The sequence below is a fragment of the Bemisia tabaci genome, chromosome 7, assembly GCF_918797505.1.
Source record: "Bemisia tabaci chromosome 7, PGI_BMITA_v3".
Lineage (NCBI taxonomy): Eukaryota > Metazoa > Arthropoda > Insecta > Hemiptera > Aleyrodidae > Bemisia > Bemisia tabaci.
Window position 1 is genome coordinate 10,662,701 of NC_092799.1, and position 20,991 is coordinate 10,683,691.

General features: G+C 36.9%; 2 protein-coding genes across 4 annotated transcripts; one reads left to right on the top strand and one right to left on the bottom strand.

The window, feature by feature from the left end:
* Positions 1-26: 26 nt before the first annotated feature.
* lark (RNA-binding protein lark) lies at positions 27-15,564 on the bottom strand. Of its 3 annotated transcripts, none has more exons than XM_019048904.2 (7): positions 15,423-15,564; positions 13,379-13,552; positions 11,660-11,896; positions 9,857-10,171; positions 7,421-7,713; positions 6,046-6,096; positions 27-1,436 (listed from the first exon to the last, which is right to left on the bottom strand). In XM_019048904.2, the coding sequence occupies exons 2-7, from the start codon at positions 13,523-13,525 to the stop codon at positions 1,388-1,390; spliced, it is 1,092 nt and encodes a 363-aa protein (XP_018904449.1). In that variant the 5' UTR covers positions 13,526-13,552; positions 15,423-15,564; the 3' UTR covers positions 27-1,387. The 3 variants fall into 3 exon arrangements, with proteins under 3 accessions (XP_018904449.1, XP_018904447.1, XP_018904453.1); XM_019048902.2 differs by having other exon boundaries at positions 6,046-6,099; positions 15,423-15,563; XM_019048908.2 differs by lacking the exon at positions 6,046-6,096 and having other exon boundaries at positions 15,423-15,563.
* Positions 15,565-15,699: 135 nt separating this feature from the next.
* On the top strand, positions 15,700-19,601 carry LOC109035307 (N-alpha-acetyltransferase 30). The gene is made up of 4 exons (XM_019048888.2): positions 15,700-16,534; positions 17,635-17,758; positions 18,350-18,405; positions 19,057-19,601. Exons 1-4 carry the CDS (start codon positions 15,926-15,928, stop codon positions 19,192-19,194), a joined length of 927 nt encoding a protein of 308 aa, XP_018904433.2. The 5' UTR covers positions 15,700-15,925; the 3' UTR covers positions 19,195-19,601.
* Positions 19,602-20,991: the final 1,390 nt, after the last annotated feature.

Below are 20,991 nucleotides of genomic sequence, written 5' to 3' on the forward strand. Positions count from 1 at the left end.
ATAAAAAAAAAAACGAAAAAAAGGGATCCTGTTATCAAATATTTATTTGGAAATATTGTTCTATTTATTCTTTGTTACCACGAATACAACATACAGAGCTAAGGGGAGAATTCTGTTTGAATCCTCTTAAACCCTCAGTTAGCAAGAAAAAGACACAAAGACAAACAGGGATACACTACTGGAAAAATAAAAAAAGCAAAATAAAAACTGGATTTTAAATGGTTATTTCGTAACTGACAAAAAAGTCTGAATGGAGAGTGTACGAATTTCTTTCCCTTTCTTTGAAAAATGGAGTATGACAGGGTTACATAACGTTTTCTCAATTACAAACTTGTCTTTTCATTAAATCACAGGAACTCAACTACCTGAAACCTACATCCATGACGCCTATCTATCTTTTCTACATATCTACATGACTGATCCAATAATTTTGTGAAGGAAAACGAAATTCTTGAGGAAGGAGAGGAAGGACAGATCAAGGATATAAGACAAGATGAGGTCAAAAATATGTAAGACAGTTAAAGCCAATGATTGAGTCAGTACTGTTTGACAAGAAAAATTGAAACTTCCTTGAAAATAACGATCAGCCTTACAAAGGCTCACGACTGACCTTAAGTAATAATATAAAAAAAGAAAAACAAAAAAGCAGACGTGGCATTTCGTGGTTCTTATGCACAAATTTCTTGTTTAAAATATGAGGATTATGATAATTTACGATTCGTGATCGTGATAAAGATTTAGGAAAATAACTTAAGTTGAGTCTTTTAAAACAAATTTAAACCAATCTCAGGTTAAAGATGCCACAGGGAGGAATAATAAATTAATTATCTGACGGGAAGGGAGGATAGGAGAAGTGATAAGGGGGGAAGGGGAAGTTAAGAGAGAGATACTTAAACTAACTTACGCACAAATTAGGTTGTCAATTAGGTTGTCAAATATAAAATAATTTCCAACACGAACATTTACAAGGAATCTTTGAGGAAGAAAAAACCAAACCTTTCAGCCTAACAATGCTGTTTTGCATAAATCTGCGTGAGAATCTAAGGCGAAACTGTTCGTAACTTATCAAGAGGTTAAGTAATGGAAAAAGCTATCGCGAACTGCAACGCTGAAACCTTATATGAACGTTCCGCTCTTCTCTAACTAACATGAGAAATTACATAAAATAAAACTGAAAAATTAAGAAATCTGAGTTAAATCGAAAATATATTGAAGAGAGTTCAAATACAGGAAGCGCGTAACTTTCTGTATAGATTGCATGATTGAACTTTGAAACCGGACGATGAGTAGGTAAGCAGTCGAGTTTCTTGTGGCTGAAAACGAAGAGGTTGCGTCCCGTTCTGTTAATTAGCGCACGATGCACACGACTCGACCACGACCGAACGGCTTAGTAAGGAGCGTATCGGCGCGGCGGCGAAGGTCCACGCAGACCAACTCTATAAAAACACAATTTAAAACAATTAGTTAAAATCAGAGAATGAAGAGAGGACGCGAAGAACAAATCAGGGTTGCTCCTGCGACCGACCATAAGGGGGCAGGGTTTTTCAAACAGCAGTAACCTACAGTGCAACCTCGATTTATCCGATTTCACAGGACTCACAAATTGATTCGTTAAATCGCGATATCTGTTCATTCGAATTAGATTGAGGCCCTTGAAGGGACCAGAAAATCAATCCGTCGATCTGCGATCAGATAAACCGGGGTCTCACCGTACTACGAACTGACCTTGAACAAAAAACCAGTTATAAAATTAAACCATAAATATTTACTCCGAGAAATAAAGGACTCCATGGGCCAAACATAACCATCTACAGGAAAAGGGACCTCTAGGCTAAAAACCTAAAAACTGAGACATTGGTACCGCGGCTCAGAGGACAGGTAAACAAAAAGTTGGGCATCGGAATGACCCAGAAATGTCAGATGAAACTGGCTCATAGCAGCTTTTCGAGTTTGAGGCTCAAACAAACGTTATTTGGAGCTTACTTGAATTTTCAATCTGCCCTATTGAAGGTTAAAAATTTAAAATGATACAAGTTTATACCCTCTGTGAGCACTAAATTGAATTGGACAGCTTGTAACACATTTATAGAGATACTCAAATGTTTCCTATACTCCAGGTTAACTTATCAACCTATTATAAAAAAAAATTGCTTTCCTAGGAAATTTGCCTCAGTGCAAGAGAGTCCCTTGGACCTGAATGGTTAAAAATGACATCGAAACCGGTTTTTTTACATTTTTCTTGGAGGAAAAACAACTTCTATCTTGGACAAGATGGCAACCCTGATTTGTAAATCGGTGAGAAGGCTCACATTGGACAGACACAGTATAATGACAAAAATATGATAACCGTAAAAATAATTTCAGGTTTACGGAGGTTTGAAAACACGGATAAGTCTGAGCGTCCGATCACGGCAAACGAAGTCGAGAGTACGGTACGTAAAAGCCAGAGAAACGCCCTGGACGAACAACGTTAATACCGATCACTGAGAGCGTGTTTTAAACTTGAAGAGAGACTCCTCTGTTAATTTCCTCTGTTCATTTGGAAATTTCGGATGAGAATACGATTCTTGAGGATTATATCAAAAGACAATGAAGACATCTTGAGATCTTCATTTACGCGTAAATTTAACTATAAAACTACTCAAGGTTCCCACATGGAGGTTCCTTCTTGCGTGCACTTGTGAGTAATATTTCAAAGTAAATCAATGACTTTCATTAGAATCAATTACCTAAATTTAAGAATTATCAGATGTACACAGGACGTAGATGTCTATTCCACTAACATGCAGTTTTAATTTTAAAAAAATTAATAAATGAAAAAACCTTTTACGATTTTGGATAGTAAAACCATTAAAGCACTAAGAAATAAAAATTAATCATTCAAAAAATTCAAACAAAAAAAAAAAGGCTACTTAAGGGGAGAAATAGAATGGGAAAGTGGTTTTTCAACAATAGTCCTACTTTGAAATTGTTTTCGCATTCTATTTTACAGGCTGCAGATCCCACTTTGTATACAGGAGCACCTGAGAAAAATCTATAATCTACATCAAATTTTCTCGAAAATTAGAAATCGCAAAGCGCAATCAATGGACCGCTAGACTTCTAGGCGACAGGAGGAAACTTCTACACATACAGGGCTTCATCACTGGTTACTGGAATTTACTATCTTATTGATTGAGGATTTCACTGTTTAAATGGAAGGGGGCCATACTTGTGTTTTGCAGTGAAATTCGAGGATACGCTATACTCCCACTGAATTTGTCCAAACTTGAGAAGAACAGCCAAAGATAATGGTAAAACCATGAAACTACATATCCGTTGATGCGAAAAACATTGAGAAATCTTTCATCACACAACACAACATAGAGGACACGACTAATAAAACCAGGACACACGAGGGTATTCCTCATCATGCTATCGCTTTTTCCCAGGGATTAGATCGAGTATGAGTTAATGGCAAGAGAAATTGGACTTCATTTTGCAATAAGGAGCTACACTATCTGGCTAATTAAAGAAACAACATATATGCTAGTAGTTTCCTTATGCAGATAAGTGCTTTTATGGTTGAGTCAGAAATAGTAGTTTCCACTTGCAAAAATAAGTCCAATTAAACTAGTATATAATTGAAGAAAAAGAGATGAAGATTCATAAAGCACCTTTTTAACAGACTTATTTCATGAATTATTTCGCAAGATGAAAATAGGCTCAAGAAGCAAAATGCTCTTAAATGAAATAAAACCATTTTGTTACACTATTCTCAAAAGGTCAATGCTCAAAAATATTACAATAGAACTATTACATAGTTTCATTATCTCCCAAAAATGAAAGCAATGAATTGATCAGGATTTAAAATGCGCTGGGAGATGACTAGAAATACACATTTTAAGTCTTGGTGAGGGGAAAAAATGCGAAGAGGAAGAGACTATGTTCTTAGTTCACATATTGAGTAAAAAGAGTGATTGATGAAGTTCCATGAAAAGTTAATACAATGTCTAGTTTTAAAAATTTAGTTTGATCTCTCCAATGTTAACTTTATTCTAGAGAGGCTTGCGTTTCTTATGAGTTATGGACAAAGACTAGAAAGGTTGATTTTTTTATCTGAAATTTCTCGAAGGGAGGAGAAGAAAATAATTTGACAGCTTTTACCCTGGTGAGATTAGAATTGACTTTCAATCTTTGTATTTCAAAGAGAGAGAGAAAGAGAGAAAGGGAGAGAAAAATTGTGGGGTGTCCTCTGTCACAAGGACTTGATAGGCTATGTCAAGTGCTTTTAGAGAGTAAGATCATTTGTGTGAATGACAACAATCTGACTGATACCATAGCCAACTGGGAATTCGGAGTTTACTGAAAATTTGATATTCTGAAGATCTTGACACCTTTTAATAATCCATGTATGGTTATGGAATATGTGGTACTGATTTTAAAGGCAATTATGGAGAGCTCAGGGGAAGGCGTACACTTATTTTGAGACCCACATTCTGAGAGGTCCTTAGAACTACTTAAAAAACACGTCTCATTCCCAGTTGACTACGACCGAGTACAGGAACAACCCAAGCAACCCGGATGTATTTTCAAGGGAGTAATAGGGAGCTGGCCACTTGTTGCAGTTGGAAAAGCTGTGAAACCTAAAAGCTGTTACGACTTAACATAATGAGTCAGTTCAGCCAATTTTTTTTTTCTTAAAAGATTGACTTGATGGCCACATCATTCTGGCAATCTCTGATAGCTCTAATCTGACCAAAAAACATAGCCTATGATGTGAATTCATGCTGAGCATTCATAATACTTTGTCATTAATAAATCGGAGATCAGTTTACAACTGATCTTTCACTGATAGCAATTAATTACTTCACTTTTTATTTCATTGCCTCTTTGAGAAAAAAGGCATTCAAAACTGAGATAAAAAAAAATTGGTTTTCACTAGGTGCTGTAGCTGACAGATTTAGAAGTCTTACTAACAGACGATTTTTCAATGGTAGGGTGCGTACAGGGGGCTGGTTGTAACTCCAAAACAAAATAACAACGATTAGGGGAAAGAGAATGAAGGGAAAAAGAACTACGATTTGGGAATTGGCTAAAATTAACTTAGTGTGAACGCCAGTTTGCAAAGAGGATCCTTCTACAAAGGGATTTTAGAAAAGTAATATTCAGTCCATTTAAAGACTTGGACCTCTGGGCTTTTTGTCCAAACTACCTTTGTGGATAAATTCGTTCTATTTGATGCTGTTCGTATTCACGTCATTCTCCAAAAACAGGTCGAAGACACAAGCGCGCGATTCAAACCCGTATTTGGCGGTTTTAAACAATAAACCGAGTATGATTTATCAACAAATTCGACAGGAATATTGAGGTGTTTGATGCTTTTCTCAACCTTTAAACTGGGAGACGATTTTTCAGGAATGATTCTCCTGATGAGCTAAACTGATTCATTGGACGTTTAAATTGGAAAAAAAGGAGGAGTGTGCTGGGGATTCTATTTAATGCTTAAATGAGCTGAATAATAGGCAGCTCAAGGAAGGAATCAGTGTGTCACCGCAACTGCCTCAATATAATACTAAGGAAAAAAGGCAAATGATTTTGTGTCACTTATGACCTACTTAAATTTTCTTATTTTCTTTATAAATTCCTGTGACAATGCCTTTGAACTGTCGCGTGTATTATAGTTTTAGATGCTCTCACTACAAAATTTCCTACTTAGTTTCTTGTTACTCTGTTGCACTTCTCTGCTTCACGATTTTTCAAAACAGCCCTAATCCACTTGAAGAACTTAACATCCTTTCCAAGGAGTCTTTGAAGGGGAGGGGGTGGTGTCTGGTGCATCATCACGGAAGGAGAATAAGTAGGCTTATACACAGAAAATCCCCTGTTCAATTCTGCTCATTGAGGATTAGGCTGCTAATTCTACTTCCGATATCATTTCCTGCAGCACTGCTAGTTGCAATAGCTTTGCGAACATATATTTCACTACCCTCAGAGGCACGAGAAGAGAAAACCGAGGAAGCGAAAAAAACAAAGCCAAAAAATTAAGGCAGACAAATGTCTTACCTGTGACTGTCATAGGTATCTCTGGTATAGTCATCATACATTCCTCTGGAACTGCTGGGAATAAAACATCAATCCAGAATTGAAACAACAGACACAGAAAAAAGTTCTGGGGGAAGATCTAGTTTTAGGTCGAAAATACAGGGCATCTACTATAATCCTTCAGAAAAATTCCAGAACTCTTTCCTAGCGATTGGACTTTATTTAAAAATATACTGGCCTAAGTTTCAGACTAAATATTGGGTGACGAAATCGAACAGCATCCTCCAGAAACCCGACGACAATAAGCAAAACTGATAGTTCACGCGGATGATAAACTGTCCACTTATATTCCAGAAAGGCACATAAGAGGCTTCCATACCCCTAATAAGTGTTAAGTTTTTCACTGAAAATACACAGTTAAATTTGTAAATTTCCAGCTCCCTAATTACTTTAGAAGAATTAAGATAGAAAAATGGAGTTGAAGTTGTACCTATTCAAGATTGAGAGAATTATGATCTTGATGTCATACATGTGGTTCATTCATTTTTAAAAATATCAATGGAAACACGTCAGAATGTTTTCCGTCTCGGTGCACCCAAAATAAATTCTAAGTACAGTAAATACAGGAGAAGCCTTTCACGTCAGACCGCCTTGAAGTGGGGGAAAATCTGGCACATCCAACTGAGACGATAATCCGAGAAACATACTATCCTGCTAAATCGGATTTTTGGGGGACGGTTAGAAAATCTTCATACAGTAATTCTAATGAATAATAAGAGTTGCGAGTTCATTTTTGATGGCCAATGTGACTTAATTAGCTCTCTTTTTGGCCAGCAGAGTTAGAACAAGTCAATTAAGGCAAGTTTATTGTGTCTTTCGAAAGTTTTGCAAGGTATGTACAGACCTGGGTGGGGGGGGGGGGATGATGATGGGGATTAACTGAATTTACCAGATTTTCCCCGAGCAAAATGATGTAAATTTCCCGATGATTAGCTACAAAAAAAATTTGAAGACGTAAAATGAAAAATTGTTGCGTTATTCCACTGCAAATGACAGAAACATATGGACCTCTTTTCTTCAAGAATCAATAATTTAATTTGCAGAAATAGCAATTTTGCATTGAAGATTATTCTTCTTTATTCGCAATTCTGAGTGCAACTAAGAGCACTGAACCCTAGATCAAGCTGAGACTCACACGAAAAAAAAAATTGTGGTGCCGGATACTGAGCTTCTGTTTAAACAAATTTCTGAGCACTCGACCGAAGAAGGCTTCTACTGTATCACAGGAGAATAGTTTAATACTGAAAACGCTTCAGCTGCGCAACCTATATTTACACAGTAAAAAACAAACGTAAGACAAGAATTTAAGTTTGATCAAGGAGTGAAATGAACTAACCTGTATCTGGAAGACATGCTTGAGGATGGAGGAGATCTGCGGCTGAAGATGTCACCGTACGAGTCACGCAATGATGACGAGCGAGAGCTGACCAGAGATGAGAAGGACTCTCGGCTGCGCGATGGTAGGGGAGGTGGGGGAGGGAAGTCACGGCCTCTGATGGGACCAAGGTCTCGCAGAGGGGGAAGTCTCCTCTCGAAGTCGTCGTACGGGCTTTGGCTGATTGGACGTTCATAGCGATCACGGTCTAGCCTGTCGCGGTCGAGTCTGTCGTAGTAACGGTCATAGATGTCCTGAAAGATCAAATTTAAGAATTAGAAAAACACGTATTAATTGAAGCACACAAGGGTTTGCACAGTGATAAGAAATGGTGGAGCTGGAGAGAAAAAAAGACTGGAAAAAAGTCACAACAAAAAACAGCACCATTCAGAAATCAATGTGCAAACCAATGGACTAACTGTTGATTAATGCTTTTCAGGTTGATCAGTCTTTATGCTCCCCAGTTCAACATAACGGTCTCTCTACTTAAAAACTTGAGGCCCTGAAATTTTTCTTTGATTTTGCTCATGCCGGCCTGTTGTGGATAGAGAGAATGCGTACGAAGAAGAAGCTTATAGAGAAAATCCACTAGGTATGGCATTGACTTAAATACATAGTATTTCAAGGACAGGTCCAACTTTCAATTGTGTTTCCCACCCATGAACCAATCCGTTTTTATTTCTGCTTAATTTGGTTGAGCATAAAAAATTTTTAAAATAAAACTACAGATAATTTACGTCTGTTTTCCTTTGAAATTTGTTCTCTCTCAGCAGGGCAGTGCTAGCACATTTGTAGGGTTGCCACAGAATTTAGAGTATGAAATTCCCTGACATTTCCCGGATTTCTCGGTCACATTTTAGTAAATGTCCTGACAATTGAGGATATGTCAGATGCTTAAAAAAACATGCCTAATAATATAGTTTTCAGGCAAAATTTGTTGTTGAGAACCCCATTCTAGAACAGAAATTACAATGACTCGACAATTTTTCCATGACATTTCCAGGTTTTCTCAGACTTTTTAAGCTTCCCTTTCATTTCCCGGTGTTCCCTGACTGGCAACCCTGCACTTGGTGTGCTAAAACTAGGGTCGTAAAATAGGGTCTGTTGCTTGGCGACTCAGGATAATGAAGTCCTCCTGTTCAAAAGAGAAGTTGCAGACAAATGCAAAAATGTCAGGTTAGGGATAGAGTTGAGCCAAGATGAATTTTTCAAAAGAACTGCGAGGCCACTAGGCCGGATATCATACTTAAATTTTTTCCAGTCTCAACATAGAGACTGAAATTTGGAAAAAGCTTTGTTTCATAACTGCACCCAGGAACTTTCTGAACAAACGAGAGCTGAAGAAAAATCTTGGTATTATTGTTGGTCTTAAACTTCAAATTGTCAAGATTTTACAGGTTAAATTCCCCCCTCCTCCCCAATCGACCTGTCCAACTTCTGTTAGAGTTTGCCTAAAAAAGAGAGGGGAAAAAAATTCAACTCGGTTGTTGCCCAACTAATGGAGACTAAGAATTTCCAAAGCAGTAATATTGCTCTTCGTCGGAGAAACTTTTTGAATTCCATAGAGGTAGTGATGGTTCAGAGACAAAAATAAGGATTAAATGAAACAGGAAAAACTTAAGATTTGAAGGAGACTCATCAGGGTGTCTACTAAAACAGGCTGGTCAAAAATAAGTACTTGCACAGTACTTTTTCAGTTCATTCTCAGGAAATTCAGTACCTCCTCCAACAGAAAAATTCTGTACTTTTTCAGTACCTCCATTTGACAAAATTCTAAAAATTTCAGAAATTTGAAATCGTGACAAAAATGACAAAAAATTTAAAACAATTCTGAACCTTCTTGCGGAATTTCCACGGTTTTTCAGTACTTCCCGACAGCCCTTAAAAAATCTGTACTATTTCAGGACTTATCGGAAACTCAAGACTCAAACTTGAATCGCTGAGTTAAGTTTATATTAGTTTTGAAGTATAACCGAGGTGATGTAATGTTCGTTTTTTATTAATTTACTTAGGACCTTTCAGCATTTCGCCATCTTCAGAGTACAGTCATTAATACATAAATATATCACAGTTATTACACTTTCGTCTTAAACTTAATAACACACATCAAGGCACATTATACAAATCAAATGATTATTGATTTATGATCAATGATTATTGATTTGTATAATGTGCCTTGATGTGTGTTAATAAGTTTAGGACGAAAGTGTAATAACTGTGATATATTTATGTATTAATGACTGTACTCTGAAGATGGCGAAATGCTGAAAGGTCCTAAGTAAATTAATAAAAAACGATTATTACATCACCTTGGTTATACTTCAAAACTAATATTAAAATGGTGTTGTTCGAATCAAACTTGATTAATAAGTTAAGTTTGCTCAGAGATGAACTTACTTTGGGTCCAAGAGAAATCATGCGGTCTCTTAAGAACTGCGGAGGTGGTGGAGGTGGGTATGGGTCACGCCCGAACATTCCTCGGGGGTCGCTCAACCTGCCGCTGTAGCGGTCCATCGGTCCTCCACGGACTCCCTTGGGGCACTCCTTGGACCAGTGTCCGTCACGACCGCATCTGTAACAGCGTTCTGGGTCTCCCATGCCTGGTCGCTGGCGAACTCGACTTGTTGATACTTGGACTTTAATTTGCGAGCCATCCACTTCTAGATCGTTTAATTCTTTCAACATTTTGTCGAGATCGTGGGCATCAATATGCTGCAAATTAATGGGAAAATAAGTTAGATAATCAGCTGAAGCAGGGCTTACGCAGTCAAATTAAAAAAAAATTGAGACTTCTGAAGTTTTCAAGGACTTTAAACAGAAAATACAAGGACTTTCCAGTGCCACAAATGAATCACTAAATACAAAAAGGGCACATGTCCAGAAAACCAAATTGTTCAGGAGACACAAAAAACTGTTTATTTCGTTGTAGATATTTTTTGGAAAGTCGTCATGTTTAAAAAAACCGCCGCTCCGCTTCGCCCCGCGCCGGTTTTCTTAAACATAACGACTTTCCAAAAAATATCTACCACAAAATAAACAGTTTCTTGTGTCTCCTGAACAATTTGGTTTTCTGGACATGTGCCCTTTTTGTATTTAGTGATTCAAATTATTTTCATTTTCAATAATTGCTGCCAAAGGCAATGACATGCACAACACATCAGAGGCTAAATAAGAAAAAAGTGTTACTTTAATTGCAACTTTCAAAAACCTCCAATTAAGTTTCATCTTTCGCAAGGAAAACTAGTTAATATGTTTCCTTCAATTTGCTGTGATAGTTACAGAAAGAACAAAAAAAATTCAAGTGATATTTCAATTTAATCTGACAGTTAGTTTTCTCGTAAAAAAAAAAAGAAAACAGAACACAAGCAAAGACTCATAACACTGCAGAGGTAAAAACATATGTTTTCACTTGGACCATCAACTTGCAAAATTCAAATGATGTTGAGCCAACAGATGATGATCACTGAGATTCAAGTTCTGTTCCTTAAGTAAAATTTTGTAAGGAACATAATGCTGCAGATTTTGTTAAAAAATGTTGATTGTCATATTTCGACTTCGGAGCGGTTTCTGTCTTGCTCAGTCAATTTTCAGGACTTTCCTGCTTGATTTGCAGTAAACTTATTTGCACTAGCTACAGTATGTGGTGGTGCTAAAATCTCGATATTGACATTCAGACATTAAATCAGTTTTTCTTTGTTACTGGCAACGAAGTTTGCAAATAAAGGCTTGAAGGAAAATCTTACCAACATAAACAAACAATCTAGCAGATTTTTTCTCCTTGTGTGATTTCAATCGTTTTTAAGTACACAATTCCTCTTCATGACTTTATTTTGCAAAAACGTAAGGCTTAGATCAATTGTAATCATATGAAGGTAAGGAAAGTTTGCAAGATTGTTAATTTAATTAAGTTCGGTTTTCTTGAACTCTATCTGGGCAAACTTGATTGCTGGAAACAAACATCATTACTTAAAATGGGACTTTGAAAAAAGCTTGTCAAGAACTATGCAGTTTGCATGCCAAGGAGAGGATTTTAAAGACTTTCTATGTGCCCGTCATGATTTTTAAGGCTCTTCCACCTAAATAACCTACTCACTTAGCTGCATCTCTGATCAGAGATCTAATCTGATCTTGATTTAGCAGTCAAAGCTCCCCTCAAGCCACTAGTCTAGTCTAGAAAATGGTTGGTAGTATTATACTTACAACAAAGCCAAAGTTTCGGACAATATCACATTCTACTACTGTTCCATAAGGCTCAAACAGAGCGCGTACTTCTGGGGCTTTCGTGTTGTCAGAGAGATTACCAACAAAGATTTTTGTTGTTGGGGTGTTGGGTCCCTTGCGAGAGGTTGCAGCCTCGACCTTGATTGTTGAGCCATGGAGCATGCGGCCATTGATACCTCTGATAGCGTCCTCTCCTTCCTCTTTCTTTTCCATATGCTGCGATAGAAAAATTCATATTAAAAACTGGTAAGATTCATAGTTTCTGTGACTAGCAGGGTTTCTACTATTTTCAACTTTCTAAGTCCCTGTGTTCTTCCCTCATTTTCCCTGCAATTTTTGTAGAAAATAACTCTCTACTAAAAAAATACCCCAAACTACAGTTACTGTTGACTTAAAAAGCTAACATTGGCTCGTAGAAATCTAGTCCAACTTTACTTTCACACAAAATTGAGGCAATGGATGCAAAAAGGCCACTTCTTGGTGGCAATGTTTCAGAGTCTCCTCTAATATTTCATTCATTGTGAGTAAAGTGAATGCATCCATTTCACTAAAAATTTTACTTAATATTTCTTATGATTCTACAATTTCTTATGGAAAGAATTCTGGAAAAATCACCCATTGAATTCTATTCCAAGTGATTAATTAGCAACTGAGATTCTGAAACACCGCAATCTAGAAGTGCTCTTATCGCATCCAGTGCCTCAATTAATCTACAGATTTTTGGGCTTAACTTAGTACTATTGTTAAAATGGATACACTTTTCAAAAGCTTACTTCACAGGTCACTTCATGAAAATGATTGACCGCTTCATGGAATCAGATAAAGAGAGAGTAATTCTTTGATGTCTAAAAACACCTGACATGGAACAATTTTGAACAAGCTAATTATCTTCAGGATGAGCAAGTACTTAAAACTGTGGATAGCAAAAATCATATAATTCTGAAGGGGTAAGGTCAAATCACTCGTCTGATTTGCCCTGAAATGACCCACAAGAAAACAGGCAGCTTCCTGTTTTGAACTCTTTTCCCAAATAAGTACCTCTTTTCACTCAGCTTTTCGGAATGAAACTTTTTTCCTGTAGAGTCTCCAGTTAACCTCAATTCTTTGAGTTTTCCCTGAGTTCTTCCTGTATTAAGAACAGTGGAAACTCTTTAAAATATTGACCCAGAGACACCGAGTTCCTGGGTCTGAGCTGAAAGGGGGGGGGGGGGGGGGGGGGGCTGAAGGGTAGAAAAATAAAAAAAATTGAAATTGGGGCTTCTAGAAGAATATAAAACTTTTCAGTGAACAACTAAGTTTGAAAGTAGAAACAAGTATGTGAATAAGTAAACAGAAATGAAAACAACTTCAATCATACTTCAGGAAGTCTCCAGGTACTAATAAAATTCTCTGCCTTAATAGCTTGGGTTTGCAGTTGCTGAATTCACTTTTTCAGTAGAACACTGAACTCAGGATATTTGGAAAATTACTTGGATGACAGTGCAAACTTTAATGTAGGGCCGGATTCTGATTGGTAACCGAAGTGACAGTTTTTAAAAGCTTCAGTTCAGAGCTTTAGCTGGCACTTCTTGTGCTGTCAATAACTGAATTTTCAATAAGATGATGAAAGACTGTTATGAGCCCAGTACTAACTTCATTCAGCTGCAAAATTATTGATGAGAGAGTAAATTAAGCAAATGGTGAGAAGTTGAGTCTTACCACAAATCCGAAGTTCTTGACGACATCGCATTCTACAACTTTTCCAAACTCTTCAAACAGAGGCTTCAGGTCGGCTCCAGTTGTTTTGTCAGATAGATTTCCGACAAAAATCTTGAAGGTGCCAGCATGCGATGAAAATCCCGGCATTTTGGTTGATTAACTTTGTCCAATTTCCTGAGAATAACAAGGGAGATAAGTTAAATTTCTGATAAAAACTTTGGTAGAACAGGGGAAAGAGAAGAAAAGACAAATGTCACAACTACAAATTGCACCATTTAACAGATATTTCAAGCTAACCAATCGGCGAACTGATGATTGATGCATTCAGACTGATAAGTCTTTCATCTATTCTTTTCTTACCCCAGTTCTACGTAAAGTTATTAAAGTGATATGACTTCAAGAGAATGTACTGGTCATGTTTCTGCCGAGCGGAACTGTAGACAAGTGGGAAATGTGGGGTGTGCTCTAGAAAGCTAAATAGGCAACGATGTAAAAGTGGGCATGATTCCATTAGGAGAAATGGAAAAATGGGATTTTACATTCTTTCAAACAGAACTAAGTAAGTGCCAACTGAATGCAGCACTCATAAACCATGGGCATGTGACAAGAGCATTGTGGACACGGCTCTCGAGTTCATAATCCAAAGGGGCCACCACGGCGCTGGTTTTATTGCCTCTGACGCTTCATAATTCCCATACATTCTTATGGTCCTCGACTGACAATCAAACACCTTCTCTCCCACCTGTCTATGGTTCCGTTAGGCAGAAATACGTCCAGTTTTTAGGAAAAATGAATCTACCCCTGTCTAGGCGCAGTGATTACGATCACCAAACTCAATGAGAAAATTAACACAATGAAAACACGGGAGAGGAGGAAGGCTGAAAGCGCTTGCTGTAACAGAAGAAATGGAAATTTTCACAATTCAATCCACACAAGAAATGCACAAGTGTTACTCTTCACTTACAACAGTTAGAGGTAACCTGTCAAAATGGTCAGGATCACACAAGCGACACTTTCTATGAACACTGATCTGTGGAAAATGCATGAAGCTCCCCTAGTTTGGGGTATTTCCAAACTTGAGAAACCTCTCCACAAGCACGGGGAAAACCCATGGATTAGCAATTGGCTGTTAAGGCAGACAGAAGTTTAACATTATCAACAATAACATGTCTGAACAGATCTCTTGCTTTCAGGGTTCCCCTGGATACCCTTAGTTATTGAGTCATTGACGGAAATTTATGAGCCACTTGGAACCCTGCTTCTACAGTGAGTCAGCATGTAACCTAGAGCATGGTTTCCATGCTAAGTGAGTAAACAGGTCTCTGTGAGCCTTGTTTCCATGACATGAACATCAATGTGATTCCTATCAGAAATAACATGAGAGGCACTAACTTCCGTTTCAAATCGATGAAAGATGGAAGTAAAGACGTCCAACAGTTTTGGGGTTACACTCTGAAGTTGGAAAATTTGTTGGGATATGAGTATTACTTAGGAAGCATGAATCTTTAACTTCAAAATTCATGAGATGGGGCAAACCTTTCAACATCCCCTCAAAGGTCAGTGACCTGCTAAGGACAGCCTACAGGCGATATCCTTCGCTGACACTGCTTGAAAGTAATCAAAAGCTCTGGAGAATGATTCTGCCACTCCAACGAGCCAGGAGAGAAATGAGGATAGGAAAAGGACTGGGCCAAGTGGAATGATGCCAACGGAGATGCATGCACCCTCATGAAGTTTGTTGCACATCGTGAGGAAATAGATACCTAGAAACACAATGAAGCGGTAGAGAGGTAAAACGAGGATTTGCTTCGAGAGACTCAGAGAAACGACGAGAATTGAACTATAAACAGCAACGTGGGACAGTCGTAAGGGCAAAGTTCACTGGAAGACCACTCGGATGCCGCAAAATGGCCTGTTAGGACGCTAGGTTAGAGTTGCTTCCCCGAAGAAAAAATGACAAGAGTTTGCTGATAATGATGAAAATCAAACTTAATAATAGTCGCAAAAGTCAAGGCCGCCTTCAGACAAGGTTTAAAACACTTACCAAAAATGAAATCGATGTAATATCTAGGATCTACGAGCGACAAACAAAAGAGACGCGCAGAAACGCCGAATAAAATGTCACAATGGCGGCGATCGCGGGGGCTGAATATGGCGGCGAAAGAAATTTTATAGTTCGCACCGTTGCCAAATTTATAAGACAAAATAATTAATTAATAAAAGAAATAATAGTATTCTTAAAGTTAGCGGCAACATTGTCATCAGCTGATTTTTAATCCCATGATGCATTGGAGTACTACGGAAATTAGAACTCGGAAGCTTTAGGAGGTTATGTGTTATCTCTCTCCAATTTCTTTCTTTTTTATCCCAATTTTCTCACATAATTTTTGTGTCGAGCCCAATTTCATTGCAATATTTTAATTAAAATATTCGACCAACTACTTAGGATGCATTTTAAAAAGTTGCGCTCGCTCAAGTGTGTACAAAGTATTAATTCTTAGTTTTTTGTACTCTTAAATGTGCTGTTCGGTTTGTTCCTAAGTTAAAATGGACAGTGTTCATGTTTCAAATCATGAGGAGATAGGTAAAAATGTGATTTCAATAGGGATAACACCTGGAAAACTTTCTCAGGTGCCAGAAAATTTCCCTAACAATATCCACCCTAATCCCACTTTGGCAGAGGACCTAAGAAATTTGACTGTTCAGGATGATTCGGTCAAAAGTAAGAAGCACACATCGCAGGCGCATGCAAGTCATAACGGTGTAGCTCATGCAATTAATTGTGTACCTGATGAAAAACACAGGAGTAGTTCAAGCCATCCAATGGATGATATTAATGTAGAAAAATCTAGTCAATACCAATCTTGTTCAGAAGATGCAGAAGACACCATGCATGCATCTGTTTGTAATTGTGAAGAAAATCACAATAACGTAGAATCAGAAAACTGTGTGGAAGTTCTTAGGGGCATTTCAGATGGCTGCCCAGTTGAAGTGAAAGAAGTATCGGATGACTCTTCAGACATTAGATATGTTCTCTATGAGTCGGAGCTGCAAATGCCGGACATCATGCGATTAATCCAAAAAGACCTGTCCGAACCCTATTCTATCTACACCTATAGATATTTTATTCATAATTGGCCCAACCTCTGCTTTCTGGTGAGTACTCATGAAATGCATTCCTATTATTTAGGAGTATACAACTCTTGCATTTTTGAAAAGTAGAGAGTGCTTTCAGGTAGTCGTAGCTTGGCTCTTCAAACAAGAATGCTTGAAAGTAATACCAGAGATGGTATTTTTAATTTATTATTAAATAGTAAAGTGTTTCGGAGGTATGAAATTCTGAGCTGGTGTAAGCAATTTTCTAATAACTCAGTCTTTTAGTATTGCTCCTTCCAGCTCAACAATGACTCAATTTTCAGTAAGTACATTAAGTGGGGAAGAAGATTATTTGAGTGGCATGGTAATAATATCATATCGATGGTGTAAGTCGGCAATCACATAACTCGTTTGCGGTGTCTGAAAATCTCCGCCTCAATGTTATTTTTTTAAAGGATAACAAATTGACATTATTTCTTGAAGTTTTTGCAGAATTTTTTTCGCATAGAGAAGAGAAATCATGACAGTTTTAAAGAATTGCCATTGAGTAGTTTTCCGTTTAAAAAATAAAGTATGGCAGGAAGTCTGCGATGTCGCAAACCGAGTTATGTGATTGCCTACTTTTTCGCCTCAAGTTCCCCTGTATTTGTTCTAACTTATGTTTATGTAAACTATAAGTATGGACAAAACTTATTTTATATGATGAGCAGTGCTTATTTTGAGTTTGCATGAAATCTTAAAAGATTCATTTCCTGTGAATTTTGGTTTGGTAACTTTGTGTTCAGGGCAGGGTATCCACTATTCCGGAATTTTCAGAAAGTCCGAAAATAAAGCTGATTTTTTAAGGGTGGTCCGGAAGTACTGAAAAAGTGTAGAAATTCCTAAAGAAGGACCGGAATTTCGTCGCAATTCGAGCGAGAAATTCAAATTTTTGAAATTTTTCGAATTTCATCAAATGGAGATACTTACTGAAAAAGCCCTAAATTTTTCAGTCTAGGAGGTAAGCCCTGAATTTTTTGGAAATGTACTGAAAAAGGACCGTAAAAGAGCTGATTTTTGGCTTGCCTGTTTTAATAGACACTGTGTAGGGAGTATCATACCAGGAATGTGATTCAAAATTCTTTATTTCATACCCTCAATTTTTCATTGTTTTTTTGCAGGCAATGCACAAAACAGAATGTGTCGGAGCAATAGTTTGTAAATTAGACATGCATCGGAAAGTGGTTAAAAGAGGCTATATTGCTATGTTAGCTGTTGATGAAAAATATAGAAAAAGAAAAATAGGTAAGTACAGCTGATTTTACAGAATCTTTTCTTCCATTGCTCTAATGAGTCTGGATTACTTACATTATTTGGAACTTTTTCACCATTTTAGTCTCAAACTTGGACCAAGGAATGGAACAGAAAAAAAGAAAACTTGGAATTTCATTGGTGATGTAGAAACCTAGAAAGTAGAATATCCTTCCATTGTGCATACAATTTAGATTCAGAACTTATTGAATTTTTGGTTAGTCTCCCTAATTACAGAATGGAACACTGGACAAGGTCTGAACTAAACAACTGCTGATATTTTCTTTTTGAAAAATGAGAGAAGAAAATTCACCGAAAATTTGTGTAAAAATTCCTTGTTAGGTTTCCTTTAAAAAAAAAAAAAAAAAAAAAAAAAATAATTAGCGGATTTTTGCATCCCACTCCAGGACACGTATTTCACCTCTTTAGCTATTGATTTACTGATTTTCCCTCGGAGAATGAATGCCGATAAAGATACAGAAACCTGGCAGTATTTTAGTGTTATTATTGCTTGAAATATTCTTCAGTTTGTAATGATTTGCAGGAGACAAATATATTGATTTGCTCAACTTGTCCTGTTTTCAGGTTCCAATTTGGTATTGAAAGCTATCAAAGCAATGGTTGCCGATATGGCGGATGAGGTAAAGTCCCTGTTTCTTTACAATAACTACAGTACTTGTGACTCAGAGTAGCACAGAAACTAGAAGATATCTGCATGGACCTCTCTTACTGAGGAGTAATCAAGCCGTTAGAAAATTGATCGAAGCAGCCATTATAATCGTCTACTCCATTTGAAAGGCTTCAATAACATCTGCCATGTTATCAAAAAAGCACAGCATGTTTTGAAAACCGTCATCTCCTGCACAAAGAAACGGATCTCTATTAAGCTGTTTCAGTATTGCTACAAAAAATTTGGTTTTTTATAGAATGTTCGTAAGAAATACTGGAACAGCGCAATTGAGATACATTCCTTTGTTAAGGAACGGTTGAAACGAAGCTTTAAAAAAATGTACTTTTTAGTGTTGAAAATGTCAGAAATTGATGTTGATCTTTTGAAAATTTTTCTTGGAGCAGCCTGTTCTTAAAATATGAGTCATTCAAGAATACTTCTCAAGATTTTTGTCTTTTACACTGCTTGTAAATCTACTTCGCTGGTGTTCTAGTAAATCAAACTTAATGCTCTTCAGCCGATCAGCAAGCTGGGAGGGTGGCTTTGTACTTTTGTTTACTTTTAGGAAGGGTGGATTTATGCACTATGTTGTTCTCATCAGTTTTTTTTTGTGCTCTTCCAGGTTGTTCTAGAAACGGAAATAACCAATCAATCTGCCTTAAGGTTGTATGAAAATCTTGGATTTGTCCGGGACAAGCGGTTATTTCGATATTATTTAAATGGTGTAGACGCCCTTCGATTGAAACTCTGGCTCAGATGAATGTTGCTTACTTACCTGCTTTCTCTATTTATTTTTTTCCCTCTTCATCTGTTTTTTTTTTCTTTTTTGTGTAGGAAATCCTCTTTTTTTGCTAACACCCCCTAAAAACTATTTTTTTTTACCAAAATTTTATTTAATTTTATTTTTACCTCCCTGAGGGGAGAACGAACTGTACATTATTGTAATCTATTTTTCAATTACAATCTTAGGTTGTTTTTAATCCTCTGAAAATTATTAACTTGATTTCCTTGACGTTGGAATTAAATGAGAACTCCTCTCTTGTATTTCTAGCAAGAGAGGAAAAATTCTGTTGTAAAAACTCTAAGTCATTTTACCTTAATTTAATTATAAGTATTGATTTCAAGAAGAGAGGGTGTGGAAATAAATGTTCGTTGTGTCACCCTGGATTTTGGCCATTTTTATTTCTTAATAACAATAAGTAGTTGTCGGTGCTCTCTGGGCTAATTTCGTCAGGACATCAACACTGACTTTACTTTTGGCAAATTATTGAACTTGAGCAATAATGAGTAAACTCACTCTCTGATCAACTTGAAATAAAATCGAAGGAGGATATAAGAATAAGGTTGCTCAAGTAAAATGAAAAATATGTAAAATTGGTAAATTCAGTAAAATATTTCATGAAATATTGCGAAGCTATGAAAAATATGAAACACAGTTTCAGGGGCTAGGTTTGCAAGGCACAGTACAAAACACCATAAGCTAAAAATGAGTTGCCTTTCATTTAATTATTTTGCATTTAATTTCAAAAATTATTTTTCGATGCCTTCCATATTTTTCTGAAATTTATAATGTAATTCACGTGAAATTTAACTTTCCCGAAAAATTGCAACACTGTAACACAGGATCGTTAGAGGGTGATGTGGTTATTCAACAAAGTTAAGGAAGTAATTGGAATTAGACGATTCTGAGATCAACAAGTCCAAAACTTGAGAAATGATCTATTTGCAAACAAATTTTAACACGGAAAACGCATGTTGTGTGTAAGGATTAGAAAAAAACTATTTTGACGTTCTTCGAAGCGAAAATCACCTTTTTGGGCCACTCAAGGCAAGAATCTAACGAGTTCAAGATTTTATGCAAATTAAGAAAGATTGTCAGTATTGAAGATGACAATGTCTACACACTGTGGGGAGCAGTAAATGGAAAAATGAATTAGAATCAGCCCACGGCAATTCTCATTGCTTAATTTCCTCTACTGATCTATTTATTAAAGCAGAAAACTAAATTACTAATACTTCCTGTGAATTTGCCTTCGATCATGAGGTGAATACGCACAAAATTTCAAGTCCCAGTATTGCTGAGTTTCCATATTAAAACATAGACACATGATAAAATTAGGCAAAGGCTGGTGTTTTTGGACTGATTTTGGTTAGAGGTGTCATCAGCTAAGTTGACAGTTGTTTACTTTCAGTTTGCAAGCGCCAACGACGAATTTGGGCCTCTGAACAAAGCGGCGTTCGCTACTACACACGCTTCTACACGCTTCCACACTGAAAACATCAGTCTCATGATCGTATCGTGAAAAAAATACTTATCAGTTATGATTTGCGACTTTTTTGTGGTTGTGATTTCTGTGTGGCTAAAAATTAAAGTATTACAAGGTTTGAAAACTTTTCTAATCTTGTGTTCTTGCTTCTAAGAGTCAGAAGTTTTCATGTGGATAGTAGTGACTCAAAAACGCCTGCAAACCAAAAGTAAACAACCGTCAACTTAGCTGACGACACCTCTACACTTCTTTGTTGAGTAAGAATTTGGTCTTTCTATTGTAAGTAAAAT